The sequence below is a fragment of the Bubalus bubalis genome, chromosome 17, assembly GCF_019923935.1.
Source record: "Bubalus bubalis isolate 160015118507 breed Murrah chromosome 17, NDDB_SH_1, whole genome shotgun sequence".
Taxonomy (NCBI): Eukaryota; Metazoa; Chordata; class Mammalia; order Artiodactyla; family Bovidae; genus Bubalus; species Bubalus bubalis.
The window spans coordinates 37,908,244-37,930,259 of NC_059173.1; the positions used below are offsets into that span (position 1 = coordinate 37,908,244).

Sequence of the window (22,016 nt, forward strand, 5' to 3'; positions counted from 1 at the left end):
GTCATTGTTGGATGCTTGTTCAGAAAGTACTTATTTGTACTTATTTGTGAGGGGCATTTCCCTTTGGGAAATTTATTTCACTGTTCTGTGCTTCTTTGACAGCTTTTCCTTCACTTCTAACTTTATTACTAATTTAAAACGTTATAAAGCCATATGCGAGCAACTGTTCACCATTTTCATCAGAACAAAATAAGAAAGAAAGGATCCAAATATTATCAGGAATGATTTAGGTTAGATTGTAAGAATAATTTTTTTGGTAGTTATGATATAGTGTAACTTATTTAAAAGACAGTTATAGAATTAAAAATGATTTTAAAGAGCTTAAAATAGTATTTGTTGAAAGATGAAATACTGACTGAAGGAATGATAGTGAACCAGCTAGTTTTTGAATTCTTGTTCTGGAATTTTATAATTTCATGGTGTTTATTCTTCTCTTACAGACATTTTTCCATTACTTTCTGTGCTTTAAGATTCTTCTATGCAATAGTATTCTAAAACCAATTTACATTTATTTTTAATAGGTTTCTTAGCTGTACAAAGACATTTATTTGGCATGCATTTGCTAAATAAAAATGCAAAACCTGTTTGCCTGTAGTTTAAGAAATGTGGTAATGTATTTTAAGAAAAATAATAGAAAAGTTATGGTAATTCAGTATTGTTTATGAAACTACAGATGTTATGGCTTGATTGTCCTTAGTCTTCTATCACTAGTCCTTCAAAATATTACTATTCAGACATTTAAAATAAAAATAATACTTATGTAGTGTTTATTAGTTACCATGTGCTAGGCAAAGTTCAGCTAATGAAATATATACTAAACTGTTTGATTCTCACAATAATCCTGAAACCTTAGGTTTTGTTGTCCCCTTATTATAGATGAGAAAGAAATTTACAGAGATTAAGTAAATTGGCCCAAGTGATACAGTAACTAGTGAAAGTGAAAGTCACTCAGTCCTGGCTGACTCCTTGCGACCCCATGGACTATATATATAGTCCATAGAATTCTCCAGGCCAGAATACTGGAGTGGGTAGCCTTTCCCTTTTCCAGGGGATCTTCCCAACCCAGAGATCGAACCCAGGTCTCCCACATTGCAGGCGGATTCTTTACCAGCTGAGCCACGAGGGAAGCCCAAGAATACTGGAGTGGGTAGCCTTTCCCTTCTCCAGCGGATCTTCCCGACCCAGGAATCGAACCGGGGTCTCCTGCATTGCAGGCGGATTCTTTACTGAGCTATGATGGAAGCCAGTAACTTCATACAAAATGAAGTGTATGAAGTTTTTAAAAAGTAGAATGTAAAGTTCTGTTATATTATGCACAGGCACAGCCATTTGAAAGACTAGAAGGTACTACCCCACAATATTAAAAATGGTTCTTTTTAGGTGATGAGGTAACAGGTAATTCTTACATTGTCCTTCATAATTTCTTATAGGTTGTACTAGCTATAATACCTATCCTCATAAACATATGAGGTGGGAATTGGTATTATTACCTTCTTATTCTAACACTTTGACATAAGTCTTTCATATATGCCACCTTTTCCAAATTTCTGTCCTCCTCATCTCACATATTTAAGAACGTTAACCTATTTTATTTTCTCAGTAGTTTTTGTATTATTTTGTGTATAGACAGATGTTTTATGTCTTTAGTCAAAGACTATGTCTTTTAGGATACTTTGCTTATTCCTCTTTCTAGATTAAAAATATTTGACATTATCTCATTTTCTTTTGTGCCCTTACACTAAGACAAGTTGAGCACAAAGAAGACATTAAAGTTTATTGAATTTATTTCCCTTGTAAATTCCCCAGTGCAGCTGGAAACTAATTTCTTAATTTCCAAATGTATTTTTCTCTCTTTTAATGTAACTTTTAATTATACATTTCCCCAAGTCTGAATCCTGACTGTTAAACTTGACTTGGTTTTCTTTTTTACATCTCCTATCAAAATCTAATTAAGACTCATTGATTAGTCTTATTAAATAAAGTTAATATAATTTTAATCCTTTTTCCTCCATAGTAATGCAGATAACTATGGTCTCTTATAAGATTTAGTGTAGAAGCCTCTCCTCCCCATCTTCCCAGTTTTAATCCCCACTCCACTTTATAACCACAGTGCTCTTCTGGAGATCTGATCACGTCATTTTACTTATTAAGTTGCTCTCCATTGCTCTCGGGATAAGGTATAAATTTTTTGATGTTTTATGAATCTTCAGTGTCTGATAGCTTCATATGTTGACTGACTTCTTTTGTTTCTCTTCTCCTGGTCTCAGTTCTAGCCACACTGAATTACCTTTATTTCACCTAATGTTTGATGCTTTTTTTTTTTTTTTCTTCACACTTTCTCTTTTCCATGGCATTTGCTGTTATTTTCAGCTGGCTAATTTTCTGTTCATCAGATCCCACTTTATATGTCACTTATGAAAAGCTTTTCTTAACCATCCATTTAAACTCTGTGACTACCCTTTTAGCATATACCAGGCTTTATAGTAATTACATAACTATGGAAGTATGCCTTTTTAAGGACATATTCCCTCAAGTCAGAAACTCAGTATGGACAAGTATTATTTTGTCCCTAGGAACTAGCATAGTGTGAACAGGCATTTAAACAACATTTAATAGATTGATTGATGTTTTGCAGATGACTTTGCCTTCTCTTTTCCTGAAAGGCTGGAGTTTCTGATGTAACTCCCTGCTTTCCTGTCTTAAACTTATCTTTATCTGTTTACTCTCCTTCCCTGTCATTGCTTGGGAGGATAAATACTTAACTGAAATATAAAATGGAAAACATAAGTGCAATAGAAATAGAGGAATATGAACTATCTTTCAAGAAGTTTAGCAATGAGAAAGATGGGGAAAACAGACATTAAGTAGAAATAATATCAAAGTAAGGTTGCTTTGAAGCATAGGGAGAAATGGGAAATATTTGTAGACTGAGGAAAAAATACAGATTCATGTTGATGTATGGCAGAGGCCATCACAGTATTGTAAAGTAATTATGCTCCAATTTAAATAAATAATTTTTTTTTAATAATATAATTAAAGCAGGAATAGAGAGAGACAACTGGTGAAGCAAGAGACCCCAAACATCAGGAGATAGGAAGGGGATGGCTTTGTTTTACCTCAGGGCAATGGACCAGCACTTCAGTATAGACTACTAGGCCATGCAGCGGCCTTGGTGTTTTGGCCTATTGCATTTCCAGTGAACATTCAGTTTTCTGGTAAGAGCATCTTAGTTTTTCTTGAGAAACAAGCCTTCTCCAGCTTTTGGTCCAGCTGACACTGTTTGCTTCTATTCTCTGATCCGTAACTAAAGAGATTATTTTTATGCTATGGATTTCCTTATCTTTTATTTTGGTGATTTCCATGTGTGTTTCATGGAGGTGCTTCAGGGGTTTAATATCTGATACCAACAACTACCCATCAGAGTAACAACTCTGCTGTATTCCTGCCTATAGCAGGCTTTGGCTACACAAATAATAGTTGCCATCTGTGATAAACAGTCACTTGGATCCTAATGATGATAGCTACATGTTTTTAAGGTAGTTAAGATCATGTGCACTAATCTTAGGTTTAATTTTAATTTTATTAATTGGTGAAATCAGAAATCAGTTAGGAAAAACAAGGACAAAGTAAAACCTAAGGCTGATGATGCTTCAGGGAAATATACACATATTCCTCATGCCTTTAAAATGGATGAACTGGTTGCAATAGCAAACTGGCGTTAAGATTGTTTTTCTTGTTCAGTCGTGCAGTCGTGTCCAACTCTTAGAGACCCCATGGACTGCAGCACACCAGGCTTCCCTGTCCTTCACTATCTCCCGGAGTTTGCTTAAACTCATGTCCATTGAATTGTTAATGACATTAGGTATTAAGAGACCTAAAATGTTCATGCCTTTTAATCTAGTAATCTCACTTCTTGAAATAAATCCCAAGAAAGCAATTTAGAAAACAAGTAGTTAAATCTTATCTCAGTGTTATGGTCGATAATACAGAATTATCCTGGTTCTGTGTACAAAAAACAAAAACAACAGAATCCCCCCCCAAAAAAATGCAAATTTATTTGGAAAAAATAATCTTTACCTGATAGTAACAAACAAAACCTATCTCTTTTTTGTGTTTGTATCAATAGATTACTTGTTTTCTGACTTTTCTTCCTCTTTCTTTTCCTCTTTCCTCTTCAATGTAGGTAGCATCCATCAACCTTCCTTTTACTCACATCTCTCTTCTCATGGTTGGCAATTTTAGTTGATCTCATGGTTGGCAATTTTAGTTGATCTCATGGTTTCTATTGCTTGTATGAGGATAACTCTGAAATCCAACATTTCAACCCTATTATCTTTCCAGAGTTCCATTTGTGACACATATTCGACTCCATGTGTGACGTGTATTCAATTGTTAATATATGCAACTCTGTATATCCCCCCAAAACTCTTACTTTCTCTCCTACCAATCATTTTTACTGTGGTCTATATTCTTACCAATCCATCTTGAAATCTTTAGCTTCACATTCTCCTTCTTTCTTCCACTGCCTTCATAATCCTCAGCTGTAGACCTGCAGTATTTTTCTGGTGTGTCTTCATCATCTCCATGTGATTACTGTAGTTCAGGCTTGCCTTTTTTTGGTGGAGGGTAGGGTGCTTCCCTTTTCATACTGTTCATGGGGTTCTCAAGGCAAGAATACTGAAGTGGTTTGCCATTCCCTTCTCCAGTGGACCACATTCTGTCAGATCTCTCCATCATGACCCGCCCGTCTTGGGTGGCCCCACAGGCATGGCTTAGTTTCATTGAGTTAGACAAGGCTGTGGTCCTAGTGTGATTAGATTGACTAGTTTTGTGAGTATGGTTTCAGTGTGTCTGCCCTCTGATGCCCTCTTGCAACACCTATCATCTTACTTGGGTTTCTCTTACCTTGGGCATGGGGTATCTCTTCACGGCTGCTGCAGAAAAGCGCAGCTGCTCCTTACCTTGGATGAGGGGTATCTCCTCACTACCGCCCTTCCTGACCTTCAACGTGGGATAGCTCCTCTAGGCCCTCCTGCGCCTGTGCAGCCACTGCTCCTTGGACATGGGGTTGGTCCTCCCGCCGCTGCCCCTGGCCTCAGGCGTGGGGTTGGTCCTCCCGGCCACCGCCCCTGGCCTCAGGCGTAGGATAGCTCCTCCCTGCTGCCGCTCCCTGCCTCGGGCATGGGGGCTTGGGGTAGCTCCTCTTGACCGCTGTCCCTGACCTTGTTCGCGGGGTATCTCCTCTCGACCGCTGCCCCTGACCTCGGATGTGGGGTAGCTCCTCTCGGTCAGTCGCCCCTGACCTTGGACTTGGGTAGCTCTTCTCGGCCGTTCCTGGGCCGTCGCAGCCTGGCACTCTCGGCCGCTGCCCCTGACCTCGTACGTGGGGCATCTCCTCTTGGCTGCCGCCATTCGGGCATGGGGTCCTCCTGGCTTCTGCCCCTGACCTCGGACGTAGGGTAGCTCCTCTCAGCCACGCTTAGCCCCCGGTCGCAGCCACCGCCGCCACGCTTAGTGCGCCGGTCGCAGCTGCAGCCTCCGCAAAACCTTTTAGAACTAACACCGAAAAAAGATGTTCTTTTCATTATAGGGCACTGGAATGCAAAAGTAGGAAGTCAAGAAACACCCGGAGTAACAGGCAAATTTGGCCTTGGAATACAGAATGAAGCAGGGCAAAGACTAATAGAGTTTTGCCAAGAAAATGCATTGGTCATAGCAAACACCCTCTTCCAACGACACAAGAGAAGACTCTACACATGGACATCGCTAGATGGTCAACACCGAAATCAGATTGATTATATTCTTTGCAGCCAAAGATGGAGAAGCTCTATACAGTCAACAAGAACAAGACCAGGAGCTGACTGTGGCTCAGACCATGAACTCCTTATTGCCAAATTCAGACTTAAATTGAAGAAAGTAGGGAAAACCACTAGACCATTCAGGTATGACCTAAATCAAATCCCTTATGATTATACAGTGGAAGTGAGAAATAGATTTAAGGGCCTAGATCTGATAGATAGAGTGCCTGATGAACTATGGACTGAGGTCCGTGACATTGCACAGGAGACAGGGATCAAGACCATCCCCATGGAAAAGAAATGCAAAAAAGCAAAATGGCTATCTGGGGAGGCCTTACAAATAGCCGTGAAATGAAGAGAAGCGAAAAGCAAAGGAGAAAAGGAAAGATATAAGCATCTGAATGCAGAGTTCCAAAGAATAGCAAGAAGAGATAAGAAAGCCTTCCTCAGTGATCAATGCAAAGAAATAGAGGAAAACAACAGAATGGGAAAGACTAGAGATCTCTTCAAGAAAATTAGAGATACCAAGGGAACATTTCATGCAAAGATGGGCTCAATAAAGGACAGAAATGGTATGGACCTAACAGAAGCAGAAGATATTAAGAAGAGGTGGCAAGAATACACAGAAGAACTGTACAAAAAAGATCTTCATGACCCAGATAATCACGATGGTGTGATCACTGACCTAGAGCCAGACATCCTGGAATGTGAAGTCAAGTGGGCCTTAGAAAGCATCACTATGAATAAAGCTAGTGGAGGTGATGGCATTCCAGTTGAGCTATTTCAAATCCTGAAAGATGATGCTGTGAAAGTGCTGCACTCAATATGCCAGCAAATTTGGAAAACTCAGCAGTGGCCACAGGACTGGAAAAGGTCAGTTTTCATTCCAATCCCAAAGAAAGGCAATGCCAAAGAATGCTCAACTACCGCACAATTGCACTCATCTCACATGCTAGTAGAGTAATGCTCAAAATTCTTCAAGCCAGGCTTCAGCAATATGTGAACCGTGAACTTCCAGATGTTCAAGCTGGTTTTAGAAAAGGCAGAGGAACCAGAGATCAAATTGCCAACATTCACTGGATCATTGAAAAAGCAAGAGAGTTCCAGAAAAACATCTACTTCTGCTTTATTGACTATGCCAAAGCCTTTGACTGTGTGGATCACGATAAACTGTGGAAAATTCTGAAAAGAGATGGGAATACCAGACCACCTGACCTGCCTCTTGAGAAATCTGTATGCAGGTCAGGAAGCAACAGTTAGAACTGGACATGGAACAACAGACTGGTTCCAAATAGGAAAAGGAATACATCAAGGCTGTATATTATCACCCTGCTTATTTAACTTATATGCAGAGTACATCATGGGAGAAGGCAATGGCAACCCACTCCAGTACTCTTGCCTGGAAAATCCCATGGACGGAGGAGCCTGGTGGGCTGCGGTCCATGGGATCGCTAAGAGTCGGACACAACTGAGTGACTTCACTTTCACTTTTCACTTCCATGCGTTGGAGGAGGAAATGGCAACCCACTCTGGTGTTCTTGCCTGGTGAATCCCAGGGATGGGGGTAATCCCAGTGGGCTGCCGTTTATGGGGTCACACAGAGTCGGACACGACTGAAGCAACTTAGAGTACATCATGAGAAACGCTGGACTGGAAGAAACACAAGCTGGAATCAAGATCGCCGGGAGAAATATCAGTAACCTCAGATATGCAGATGACACCACCCTTATGGCAGAAAGTGAAGAGGAACTCAAAAGCCTCTTGATGAAAGTGAAAGTGGAGAGTGAAAAAGTTGGCTTAAAGCTCAACATTCAGAAAACAAAGATCATGGCATCTGGTCCCATCACTTCATGGGAAATAGATGGGGAAACAGTGGAAACAGTGTCAGACTTTATTTTTTGGGGGCTCTAAAATCACTGCAGATGGTGACTGCAGCCATGAAATTAAAAGACGCTTACTCCTTGGAAGGAAAGTTATGACCAACCTAGATAGCATATTCAAAAGCAGAGACATTGCTTTGTCAACAAAGGTCCGTCTAGTCAAGGCTATGGTTTTTCCAGTGGTCATGTATGGATGTGAGAGTTGGACTGTGAAGAAGGCTGAGTGCCATAGAATTGATGCTTTTGAACTGTGGTGTTGGAGAAGACTCTTGAGAGTCCCTTGGACTGCAAGGAGATCCAACCAGTCCATTCTGAAGGAGATCAGCCCTGGGATTTCTTTGGAGGGAATGATGCTGAAGCTGAAACTCCAATACTTTGGCCACCTTCTGCGAAGAGTTGACTCATTGGAAAAGACTCTGATGCTGGGAGGGATTGGGGGCAGGAGGAGAAGGGGAGACAGAGGATGAGATGGCTGGATGGCATCACTGACTCGATGGACGTGAGTCTGGGTGAACTCCGGGAGCTGGTGATGGACAGGGAGGCCTGGCGTGCTGCTATTCATGGGGTCACGAAGAGTCAGACATGACTGAGCGACTGAACTGAACTGAACTGAACTGAGGGTGCTTCCCTGGTCACTCAGCTGGTAAAGAATCTGCCTGCGATGCAGGAGACCCTGGTTTAATTCCTGGTCAGGAAGTTCCCCTGTAGAAGGGACAGGCTACCCACTCCATTATTCTTGCGCTTTCCTGGTGGCTCTGCAGTGAGGGAGACCTGGATTTGATCCCTGGGTTGGAAAGATCCCCTGGAGAAGGCCAAGGCAACCCACTTTTGTATTCTGGCCTGGAGAATTCCATGGACTGTATAGTCCATGCACAAAGAATTGTACAGGCCTGAGCAACTTTAATTTTTGCTTTACTTTTTTTTTTTTAAAGAATGTTTGTGATAGATCTTTAATTGTTCTCTCTGAAGACACTCTCCTCTCCAGTGAATCTTGTCAGAGAAGTCTTTCTGAAGCACAGATCAAAGCATATTGCTTTCTAGATTAAAAACCTTCAAAGAATTCTTATGAATAAAGAGATTCTTGAGCTCCATCTAGTCTTCAAGGTTCTCCACTAGATGGCTTGAAGTTGCTTTTCTTTTTTTAGAAAGAAGAACTTTCTTTTCTTTTCTTTTCTTTTTTGATTTCCCTCTCAAGTCTTTTTTTTCTTTCATGTTCTTCATGTTTCCTTCTGAGCCTTTCATAATTTTTTGGCTTCTATCTAACCATTTCCCTATTTTCATATTTATGGATCTCATCCATGCTTCAGGAGTTGGCTTTCAGATTTACCTTCCAGCTGGGAATAATCTTTTCTTCCTGGGAACGACCAAAGGATTTTTCTCTTTCTTTGTCATTGTGGTTAGTATACTTTGCATTGTACTATGGTTATTTATGTGTGTGTTACTGATATTTGTTAAGTTCTTTAGGATCTGGATTTATGTCTCGTCTATTTCCTGTGCACTTTATATGATATGTAATGCATATTTATTAAGTAAATAAATATAAAGAGCTCTCTTGTTTGGGGAACATTTTGGGAAGAACAAAATTTTGAGGATTCTTATTAATATACCAAAGGCAGAAAAGATTATATGTTCCATAAGGACCTACAGAAGTGTATTTGAAAGTAATTTTGCTTTCAAGAAAAGAAATATAAGTAATTATATATGTAGATTTGACCTTGAATCACTGATTCAAACTATTTTCAAACAGATGAAAGCTAGTTTTTAAAGGCATGTAGAATAGAATATAGACTTAACAGTATATTCAGTCATTTAAACAGTTACTTATACAAGTAAGACTTGCAAGCAGTAACATTTTGGTTTTCTTTAGTATTTCTATAATACGCAGCTCACATTTTATAAACTCCTAGTTCTTAATCTTGTTGAGAATTTTTTAAGGAAATTATTGATTTTTAAATAGTTCTGTTTCCTTTCTTGTATACATATGTTTTAAATTTTTTGTTTGTTTTGCAGGTATCGTGGTCAGATATAGGAGGACTGGAAAATGTCAAGCTGAAACTGAAACAGGCTGTGGAATGGCCCTTGAAACATCCTGAGTCTTTTACCCAAATGGGTATTCAGCCACCCAAAGGAGTTCTTTTGTATGGGCCACCTGGATGCTCTAAAACAATGATCGCAAAGGCTTTGGCCAATGAGAGTGGACTGAATTTCCTGGCTATAAAGGTAGGGTTTAAGTTTATTAAATTGTTACTCTGTCTTCTAGCAGCTCACCACCCCCCCCCCCCCCCACCCCGATTCCTACCCTTAGGAGAGCATGGAAAGCCATCTTAAGGAGTAGTTGAATTTTTTTTTTTTTTGAGGTTAATGGCAATGTAATATAGGGAGATGAGAGATAAATAAATTAGTGCCTATAATCAGCAAATCATGGTTTCATTTCTTGATTTTCAGTATTACTTACACTCACCCATATGTAATAGAAAACAATTTTCTTTTTTTTCTACATTTTTAAATTGTACTAATCACTGCTGCTGAACCACGACTTAAATATGAATTTAATAAATTTAATATTTATAAACATATTATTTTAAAAGAACTCAGATACTTTATATGGAAAAAATAAATTTTTAATAAATAGTTTTCTAGTCAGAAGGTATATATACATTGTTTATATTCTGAAACATACACACACATATTGTTTGTCACTGCATGCTAAGTTGCTTCAGTTGTATCCGACTGTGCAACCCCATGGACTCTAGCCTGCCATGCTTCTCTGTCCATGGGATTTCCCAGTCAAGAATACTGGAGTGGGTTGCCATGCCCTCCTTCAGGGTATGTATACACACACACACACACACACGTATGTATATAAAGCCTTAAATTCATCTCTGTAGACTTTATCACAGAAATACATATTTAAATATGTTAACCATCAAAGTCATTTAGAAAAAAAGGCACATGATAATTTATTTTGATGTTGTCAGGGAATTTTTTCATAATAAAATGTTTTATGTCTTAAAACCTCCTCCAGGGTATGTATACACACACACACACACACACACACGTATGTATATAAAGTCTTAAATTCATCTCTGTAGACTTTATCACAGAAATACATATTTAAATATGTTAGCCATCAAAGTCATTTAGAAAAAAGGCCCATGATAATTTATTTTGATGTTGTCAGGGAATTTTTTTCATAATAAAATGTTTTATGTCTTAAAACATTGAAATCATTGGCAGTTTCGCAATTATTTTAGTATAAACATTTCAGAAGGTCAGTCTTTTATTAATACTTTACTGTTGATTCTTGAACAACCTAAGTTTGAACTGTGTGGTTCCATTTATACACAAGTTTTTTTTTTTTTTTAAGTAAATACTATGATATTACATTATCTACAGTGGATTGAATTGGCAGATATGGGGGAACTGTGTATATGGAGTTATACTAAGTTATAATTAGATTGCATGGAGGATCAGAGCCCTCACCCCCTCATTTTTCAAGGATCAGCTGTACTTTTTGTGGAATGTTATTTAGATATATTTAGGCTGTTTTCTTTTTAAGAATCAGTATCATTACAGTCACTAGTGTTTGCCTGTTTTTTTTTTATCTTGTGGAAGATATTGGATATGGATTTGGGGAGGGCACCATTTTCACTATGATTAGTTATAACTCACAACCACAGTTTTAAGGGTTGCAGTTTTAAATGTTGGAATAATGAGTGATTTTGAAATTTCCAGAGACATCTTGATTTCTCTTTAGTCCTTGTTCTCTTATCTTGTGGTAATGAACATGGCCATTTTACTGGCATTTCCTCCTTTTTTTTTTTCCCCTGTCATCTTCATTTCTCTGTGCTTACCTTCCACAACTGTATAGTCATAATCTTTGAATTTTTCCTGTGTACTGGATACCTGAAACTTATTTAATGAGGACTTAGCTCACAGTTATTTACACTTGAATATCAAGGAAGAAAAAGCATGTATATTTCCTTACAAATTAGTATCTCACTCTTTTGTGATTGAAGATAACAGTTGCTACCAGGACTGCTTTCTGGCATACCCTAGAATTACTTAGAAATCTATTTATTACAATTTTTGACTATGAAACCTTTCATAACTTTATAGTTTCACTTTGGTCTTTTTCATGGTGAGAAAATAGTAAAAAGATTTTTTGTAAGGTTTATCTTGGACACTGTTCATATAAAATAACCATGTGTTAACTTATAAATGCCTTTCATTAAGTATTTAATTCTTTTAGGTCACATACACAAAAGATACATGACGTTAAGAAATTTTCTTCATAAGTCGAGTTTGTATTTTCTTAGGAAGGGTTACATATCCTACCTAACTAATTTTTATTTAATGTGGAGTTTTATTCATTATACAATTTCGTGTACTTTGAAGGTATTAATTTTTGAATCTGGGTGGAGGATATAGTTAATGAACAATGGATGTTCATTTACTGTTCTTTGAGATTTTCCTATCTGTTTAAAAATTACAAAAGAAAAAAATTAAGAACACAAAAATAATTTGCTTTTCTATGCATTTTCATTAGTTCTTTCATCTTGGTTTGATTAATTTATGAGAAGAGTTAAAGTAGCTATGGGCTTCCCAGGTGGCGCTAGTGGTAGAGAACCTGCCTGCCAGTGCAGGAGACATAAGAGGTGTGGATTGGATCCCTGGGTCAGGAAGATCCACTGGAGGAGGACAGGGCAACCCACTCCAGTGTTCTTGCCTGGAGAATCCCCATGGACAGAGGAGCCTGGCGGGATACAGTCTACAGGGTCGCACAGAGTTGAACACAACTGAAGTGATTTAGCATGCACAAAATAGCTGTATCATATAGTTTATGTGTGAGGAAATCAAGTTAAAGAAGTTAGGGATTCATGTTGTATTCTTGCAAGTTTTATTTTCCTGTGAAAAAGTTGTTGTTTTCAACATAGATATTTGTTTTCTATGGGATTTAAATATTATAATTAAATTTGAACTTATTTCAATGACAAATCTTACACGTTTTGAAAGTGACCAGAAAAAAATAGATACTGGTATTGGGAGACCTAAGTGTTTTGGATATATGGGAAAGAATAAATTCCCTAACACTTTTTGCAATGGTGATTACCTTTAATTTACAAGATAAAGAGTTTTAAAACTTTAAATGTTTCTTTGTTAGTTTATGAAAGAACCCTTTAGCTCCCCCTGTGCATCTTTTCTAAACAGTGATTACAAGATTTATATTCTACTCAGAGTTAAGTCTTCACATTGGCTTGTGTGGGCTTTTAATATTCTTTGGCATCTCTATGTGTTTTTGTACTGACTGTAGCACTTGACATATGCTTAAGTTTAGTTTGTCATCTGGGTCAATTACATCAAAATATTTTCCAGTTGAAATTTCCTCTCCGCTTCTCTCTTGCTTTTTGTCTGGAGTGCTACAATAGATTAATTACCCTTGAATAGCTGGGCTATTTCACTTTATGAAGAACTGTTACTGATTCTGGAAGAAGGGGGGTTAGGCCTCTGACAGGGATTTTCGGCAAGTCCTTTATGAACAGTATTGTCAAGTACAAGAATATAATGAACCTAGTATATCCTTGAGTTTTGGAGGAAATTTTTTTCTGATACATCTCTCATAGAGGAATTGTCCAAAATATGTCCCATTTTCAGGAAAACAAAAAAAAACCACAACCCTGTATTTTATTGAAATCAGTGCACAATTCAGAATAATTACTATTGTCCATTTAACTAGATGCCCTACTATTCTGTTACCAAAGGTACAAGTTAATCTGAAATGTATAAATTCCATGTCCATTTTTAAGCATTTTTTAAAAAATCATGTAGGCTAGTCTATAAATCATAGAGCTTTTATTTTACAGATACTACATGAAAAACTGCATAGATACCTCTTTTATATACAGAATGCTTTAAGTTTAGTTTCTAGGATGACAAATAAGGATAATGATGTTTAAGAACGTGAACTGACTTTTCCAAGTCAAAGGAATGGTGATAGAACCAAAATTTGATCTCAGGACTTTCTGACTCCAGAGTCTAAGCTCTGAACTACTGTATAGTATAATCTTCCTTTTTTTTTTTTTTTTTTAAATAAAACTAGTGTCCAGTACTCTTTTTCATTAATTACACCAAGTTACTAGAAAAGATAGTTCAGGCAGTTTCTATAGGGCAGGTTCAGAGACATGGAAAGACATTTCTGGGACCTAGTTTAAAAAATAATTTTGCTTCTCAAGGGCACAGAAAACTGAGGAAAATAGCATAGCTTTGGAGTGGAAGTTGGTTGAATTGATAAGAAAGGGTAAGCACTGCCAAAGAAACAGGAATCTGATAAATTAAATGGAAGTTCAGGAGCAAAGACTACAGGTTGAATAATGTAGAGCTTGAAATTTACTCATTAGTATATAATTTGTGCCCTTGAAATTGAGTGTGTTACAATGAAAAGAGCATGAAGCTGGGATTCAGATAGCTTTGGTTCAGTTTCTAATACTAGCACTTTTTAGGTCTATAGCCTTAACAAGTTCTCTAAGACTTAGTTTTTTCATCTGTATAGGCCTTTGGAGAGAATTATATTAAAGCCATAAATGAAGAAGTTTTAGAGGGCCTAACTACTTAACTCCTGCATATAGTTATGACTTCCTTACTGAGGATTCAATGTGGAAAGGAGGGAAATGAAGAGTTACTTGGTAGTGGAGAAACCTGCCTCAGCCAGATGATCATGGTTAACATCATTAGGATTAGTCATGTTGTTAGTATGTACCCTTGTATGTATGATGTGATGAGAATGGTACTTTATTCCCAACGTCTTCCTCCCAAACACTCATAACCCATGTTTACCTATGAGAAAAACAGCAGGCAAACCCAAATTGAAGGACATTAATTCTGTAAAATACCTGACCACTACTCCTGAAACTGAGTTGCATCCAACTCTTTCGACCCCATGGGCTGTAGCCTGCCAGGCTCCTCTGTCCATGGAATTCTCCAGGCAAGAATACTGGAGTGGGTTGCCATTTCCTTCTCCAGGAGATCTTCCCAACCCAGGGATTGAACCCGGGTCTCCTGCATTGCAGGCAGATTCTTTGCCAACTGAGCTATGAGGGAAGCCCCTGAAACTGTCAGGGTCATCAAAAATAGGGAAAGTCTGAGAAACTGTCACAGCCAGGAGGAGCCCAAGAAGACAGGAGAGCGAAATATACTGTTTTGGTTTCCTGGGTGAGATCCTGGAACAGAAAAGGACGTTAGGTAGAAATTGAGGAACTCTGAATAAACTGTGGACTTCAATTAATAGTAATATATCATTATTCTTTCACTGGTTGTAACAAATATACCATATTAATAATATATAATAAGAATAGGAGAAACAGTATGTATTGGGGTAGGAGTGAATATATGGAAAGTCTTGGTACTGTATGCTCAATTCTTCTGTAAACCTCGGATGAGTGCTCAGTCATGTCTGATTCTTTGCTGCCCCATGGACTGTAGCCCGACAGGATCCTCTGTCCAAAGGATTTTCCAGGCAAGAATACTGGAGTGCCATTTTCTCCTCCAGGGGATCTTCTCGACCCAGGGATCAAACCCATGTCTCCTGCATTGCAGGCAGATTCTTTACCACTGAGCCATCAGAGAAGACCTCTGTAAACCTTAAACTTAACCAAAAGAAAAAGAAAAATCTGTGAATTTATTTAAGTATTAGGGTCAGTATCACAGATTGAGCCATATTATGACCTGACTGAGTATAGCTGAAGTTTAAAAGGCCAGCTCAGATTTCTGTATTGCGCTATACATGACGGGTGGAATGCAGAGAAAGAAAAGAATCATGGGGAGATTGTCAGTTCCTTGGGTGAGGCCTTTGGAGGAGACCTGTTCATCACTCTCCTGTTCATGTTCTCCAAATTAGCGGAAAGTTACTGAGAAAAGCCCTTAGGAGGTTGGCTGAAGAAAACTGCGTTTGGGGCTGCTATGAGCTTGGCTGTTTGAGTTCTCCGTTGAAGCCATTAAAAGTATGTTGGTTCTGGCCCCAGACCCAGACCAGCATTATAAAGAATACTTGCCTTTAGTGTTTTAGTTACATTTTTTCTTTTACCTTGGGTGCAGATTCTAATTTAGAGTCTCACCAGTAACTATGTCCAGTTCCATGTCTTTTGTGGACCCTAAGTCTTTATTCTCTTTCTACAGGTTTTTATTGCTATTTGTGTTCATCTAGAGTCTGAAACCATTTGTTTCTTCTTTAACTTCTGTTAGAGTTTTTGTTTTTTTTTTTTTTTAATTTAAAATCTCCATTATGTCTCCAAATAGTGTTGTCTTATGTGCCCCATACTCTTTAAGTTGACAGTTACTGACATCAGAGTTAAAGACATATACTTAGTTTTAGTAATGTTTAATGCTATTAGGGAATAACTAATAGTTCTCTATTTTTCTTAGGACAGATAGAATAGTTACTCTGCCATGGTCAGAATCACAGAGTTATGTAGGAGTTAGATTGAATTTGCTTAAATTTAGTGTTATTTGTGCACTATATATGCTGCCATGTTAAAGCTGAAATATATATTAAAACCATATATGTTAATAAGTTATTTTTTTTAGTTGAGTTTGTATCAAATTGATGTCTTGACATGAAAGTATTCTATAACATTTGGCTAAAAGTAAAAAGAAAAATGACAATATATATACAAGAAATAAAACCTTTAGTATTTGGAATCCAAAAAGACCTAGAGAAATATAAAAGAAAAGAATGTTTTTACATTTCCAGGAAAGAGAACTAGAATATTTAATAGAAAACTTTGTTATTGTATTAGTTTAATTTTTTACCTGTGGATTTCAGTTGAGAGAGATTGAATTATTTTTTACTTCTTTTAAATCTCTTTTGAATGAAATTTAATTCATGTCTATAACACTTAAGCTGTTTGTAAATATTTTACTTTTGTAGCAACAATTCAAATATATATTAAGCACCTTCTGTGTGTCAGGCACTGTACATGGTAAATGAAGTAGTTAGAAGGGCTTCTTACTACCTACCAAAACTCATAATTCAGTGAGAATAAACAAATGAGGTAGCAAAATGATTAGCATTTTGAATCTTGATGATTAATTGTATGTGAGAAATGAGAAAGAAGTTAAAGGTGATTAAAATTTTACTTTTAATGACTGGCAGGTCATTAAAACTACACTAACTCTAGGAAGAGTTAGCGGATGAGGAGGAAAAGTAGATTCGAGGTGGGAAAGCAGGTACCCATTTGGGATTTAGACTTGTGGAGTTTGAAATGCCTTTAGAACAGGGTGACAGAGATGTCTAAAAGGGTGTTGAACACAAATTTGTAGCTGAAGGGGGCTTCCCTGTAGCTCAAACGGTAAAGAATCAGCCTGGAATGCAGGAGACCCTGGTTCAATCAAGGTGGGGAAGAGCCTCTGGACAAGGGAATGACAGTCCACTCCAGTATTCTTGCCTGGAAAACTCCATGGGCAGAGAAACCTGACGGGCTGCAGTCCATGGGGTTGCCAAGAGTCAGACATAACTGAGCAACTAACACTACTACTTCTACTACTCCTTGTAGCTCAAGAGAATGGTCATTTCTAGGGATGAAAAAATGGAAATTGAGACCTCACGTTTAAGATGCTGTACAGTAGTCAGTAAAGAAGATTGACAGCGTTGAGAGTGATCGATAATAATATAAGGGACTTTTCTGGGGCCAGGGTGTGTGCGTAGGCACACTATAGCTAGCTGAATTGTAGTCAGCATGGTGCCCACATTGTTAAGTTCTAAAGAAATGTGTCCTTTTCTTTTCTTGAATGAATGAATTGTGGGGAAGGTTTGTGTTATAATTTTTGAGAAAACAGTTTGGATTCTATTTCCTTCCTTGCCAGCCGCTGTCACTTTTTTAGGTTTTTTTACTAATCCAGGCATTTCTTGCCTAGTACCTAATGCCAGTTTTCAAACTCTTTGAAGTACCTTCCCAAAGTGGCCTTTTTTGTGGGCTAGTGCTATACTTTTTATTAATTTTCAAGATCCTTTACTCACATTTCTATATGTAATTCTACCTCATGTGAGTTTGGGTTTTTATGAGCTTATTCCATAACATTTAACCATAGTTAACACTTGGGTTAACTTGCCTTCCCTAGACATTTTGGAATTTATAAAAGCTGGATATGAATTGTAAAAGCCAAAAGTAACAAGCAGGTGTCAGACACATTTAAAAGCCCTTGAGAAGACTGGGAAAAAACCCAGTAGTGATTAAAGGGGCAAAATTGCAAGAGCATAATCTATGACTGGAGAAGGCAATGGCACCCCATTCCAGTACTCCTGCCTGGAAAATCCCATGGACGGAGGACCCTGGTAGGCTGCAGTCCATGGGGTCGCTAAGAGTCGGCTATGACTGAGCAACTTCACTTTCACTTTTCACTTTCATGCATTGGAGAAGGAAATGGCAACCCACTCTAGTGTTCTTGCCTGGAGAATCCCAGGGACGTGGGAGCCTGGTGGGCTGCCGTCTCTGGGGTCGCACAGAGTTGGACATGACTGAAGTGACTTAGCAACAGCAGCAATCTATGACTACTGTACTTGAATTTGTGACTGGAATGGTGGAAAACACTAAAACAAAGAGATAAGTCAGGTTAGTTTCCACTAGATTAATAGAACAGTTGGACATATGTTTATATGTATTTGTTATTTTTGTTGTTTTATAAACTTAAGCGTTTGAAATCTTTATCATGGAAAAATTAAAACTAACACCCCAATTTATGGTACTTTCGGTGGGTTTATTGATCACCCTTATCAATGAGGCACTTTTCTAGCCAGGTGAAATGTGGCAGGACTATCATAACATAGTTATTTTGGCAAGTAAAACTAGAATAGAAACAACCTTATCTAGTTTTATCAGTCTTATCTATTTTAGGGATGTATTATTCCTTTTTTTTGTTTATGAGCAAATGTGAGATTCCATATGTATCTAACCCTTGTAAGTAGATACTATTGGTCTCTCAAAATTAGTTATCAATAAAATTCTTTTTTTCAAAGTAACCTCTGCTCAGTTCAGTTCAGTTGCTCAGTCATGACCAACTCTTTGTGACCCCATGGACTGCAACATTCCAGGCTTCCCTGCCCATCACCAACTCCTGGAGCTTGTTTAAACTCGTGTCCATCGAGTCGGTGATGCCTTCTAACCATCTCATCCTCTGTACTCCCCTTCTCCTCCCACTTTCAATCTTTCCCAGCATAAGGTTCTTTTCAAATGAGTCATTCTTGGCATCAGGTGGCCAAAGTATTGGAGTTTCAGTTTCAGCATCAGTCCTACCAATGAATATTCAGGACTGATTTCCTTTAGGATGGACTGGTTGGATCCTTGCAGTCTAAGGGACTCTCAAGAGTGTTCTCCAACACCTCAGTTCAGAGGCATCAATTCTTCAGCACTCAGCTTTCTTTATAGTCCAACTTTCATATCCATACATGACTACTGGAAAACCCATAGCTTTGACTAGACAGACTTGTGTTGGCAAAGTAATGTCTCTGCTTTTTAATATGCTGTCTAGGTTGGTCATAGCTTTTTTTCCAAGGAGCAAGCATCTTTTAATTTCTTTGCGACAGTCAGCATCTGCAGTGATTTTAGAGCCAAAAAATATAAAGTCTCTCGCCTCTGTCCATTATTTCCCATCAATTTTCCGTGAAATGATGGGGCCAGATGCCATGATCTTAGTTTTCTGAATATTGAGTTTTATGCCAACTTTTTCACTCCTCTGCCACTCTCATCAAGAGACTCTTTAGTTCTTCTTCACTTTCTGCCATAAGGGTGGTGTCATCTGCATATCTGAGGTTATTGATATTTCTCCTGGCGATTCTTCAATACTGTCCTTCAATACTTATTATCAATTAATAATTTATTGGAATTTAGTGACAAAGGTTATTCATATTTCTCTTGGCAATCTTGATTCCAGCTTGGGCTTTATGCAGTCTGGCATTTCACATGATGTACTCTGCATATAAGTTAAATAAGCAGGGTGACAATATACAGCCTTGATGTACTCCTTTCCATATTTGGAACCAGTCTGTTGTTCCATGTCCAGTCCTAACTGTTGCTTCTTGACCTGCATACAGATTTCTCAGGAAACAGGTCAAGTGGTCTGGCATTCCCATCTCTTGAAGAATTTTCCACGGTTTGTTGTGGTTCACATGGTCAAAGGCTTTGGCATAGTCAATAAAGCAGAAGTGGATGTGTTTGGGTGAAATCTGGGAGTTGGTGATGGACAGGGAAGCCTGGCGTGCTTAGATTCATGTGGTTGCAAAGAGTCGGACACGACTGAGCGACTGAACTGAACTGAACTGAAGATGTGTTTCTGGAACTCTCTTGCTTTTTCAATGATCCAATAGATGTTGGCAATTTGATCTCTTGTTCCTCTGCCTTTTCTAAATCTAGCTGGAACATCTGGAAGTTCACGGTTCATGTACTGTTGAGATCTGGCTTGAAGAATTTTGAGCATTATTTTGCTAGCATTTGAGATGAGTGCATCCAGTTGTGGATGTGACTGGCGATAGAAGTAAAGCCTAATACTGTAAAGAACAATATTGCATAGGAACCTCGAATGTTAGGTCCATGAATCAAGGCAAATTGGAAATGGTCAAACAGGAGATGGCAAGAGTGAACATACGCATTTTAGGAATCAGTGAACTGAAATTAACTGGAATGGGTGAATTTAACTCAGATGACCATTATATCTCCTACTCTGGGCAAGAATCCCTTAGAAGAAATAGAGTAGCCATCACAGTCAACAAGAGAGTCCGAAATGCAGTACTTGGATGCAATCTCAAAAACAACAGAATGATCTCTGTTCGTTTCCAAGGCATACCATTCAATATCACAGTAATCCAAGAATATGCCCCAACCAGTAATGCTGAAGAAGCTGAAGTTGAATGGTTCTATGAAAATCTACAAGACCTTCTAGAATTAACATGCAAAAAAGATACCCTTTTCATTATAGGGAACTGGAATGTGAATGTAGGAAGTCAAGAGATACCTGGAGTAACATGGAAATTTGGCTTAGAAGTACAGAACGAAGCAAGCCAAATGCTAATAAAGTTTTGCCAAGAGAATGCACTGGTCATAGCAAACACCCTCTTCCAACAACACAAGAGAGGACTCTACACATCAACATCACCAGATGGTCAATACTGAAATCAGATTGAATATATTCTTTGCAGTCAAAAATGAAGAAACTCTATAGAGTCAGCAAAAATAAGACTGGGAACTGACTGACTCAGGTCATGAACTCCTTATTGCCAAATTCAGACTTAAATTGAAGAAAGTAGGGAAAACCACTAGACCATTCAGGTATGACCTAAATCAAATCCCTTACGATTATTCAGTGAAAGTGACAAATAGATTCAAGGGATTAGATCTCACAGACAAAGTGCCTGAAGAACTATGGATAGAGGTTCATGACAGTGTACCAGAGGCAGTGATCAAGACCATCCCCAAGAAAAAGAAATTCAAAAAGGCAAAATGGTTGTCTGAGGAGGCCTTACAAATAGCTGCAAAAGAAAATAAGCAAAAGGCAAAAGAGAAAAGGAAAGATATACTCATTTGAATGCAGAGTTCCAAAGAATACCAAGGAGAGATAAGAAAGCCTTCCTCAGTGATCAGTGCGAAGATATAGAGGAAAACAATGGAATGGGAAAGACTAGAGATCTCTTCAAGAAAATTAGAGATACCAAGGGAACATTTCTTGCAAAGATGGGCACAGTAAAGGAAAGAAATGGTATGAATGTAACAGAAACAGCAGATATTAAGAAAAGGTAGCAAGAATACACAGAAGAACTATTCAAAAAAGATCTTCATGACCTAGATAACCACAATGGTGTGATCACTCTCCTAGAGCCAGACATCCTGGAATGTGAAGTCAAATGGGCCTTAGGAAGCATCTTTACGAACAAAGCTAGTGGAGGTGATGAAATTCCAGTTGAGCTATTTCAAATCTTAAAAGATGATGTTGTGAATGTGCTGCACTCAGTATGCCAGCAAATTTGGTAAACTCAGCAGTGGCCACAGGACTGGAAAAGATCAGTTTTCATTCCAATCCCAAAGAAAGGCAATGCCAAAGAATGTTCAAACTAAGCCATGCTAGCAGCTATTTATTGAAAATTAGACTTTGCCCTTGCCACCTGATCTCTTCCAACAAAAACCTTTGAATTTGAATTGCTGCTATTGTGTCTAGTCTTGAGGACATTTCCTTTTTTATTTATTTTTTTCTTTTTAGAACTTGAAAATCAGAGGACATACAGTTTTTAGAAAGTGTAGTATTAGTATTCTGGAAACTCAAATCCTCTATTTTCTGTCATTTAGTTTGTCTAGGACTT

The 22,016-nt window shown here is 38.1% G+C and overlaps 1 protein-coding gene across 10 annotated transcripts in view; it reads left to right on the plus strand.

Moving 5' to 3' along the window:
• Window positions 1-22,016, plus strand: part of SPATA5 (spermatogenesis associated 5) — a 350,490-nt gene that overhangs the window by 69,615 nt on the left and 258,859 nt on the right. For all 10 annotated transcript variants that reach the window (XM_044930400.2, XM_006078935.4, XM_025268023.3 and 7 more), the window contains one exon: window positions 9,689-9,898. In XM_044930400.2, the coding sequence (XP_044786335.2) occupies window positions 9,689-9,898 (210 nt within the window). The remainder of the gene's footprint in view (window positions 1-9,688; window positions 9,899-22,016) is intronic.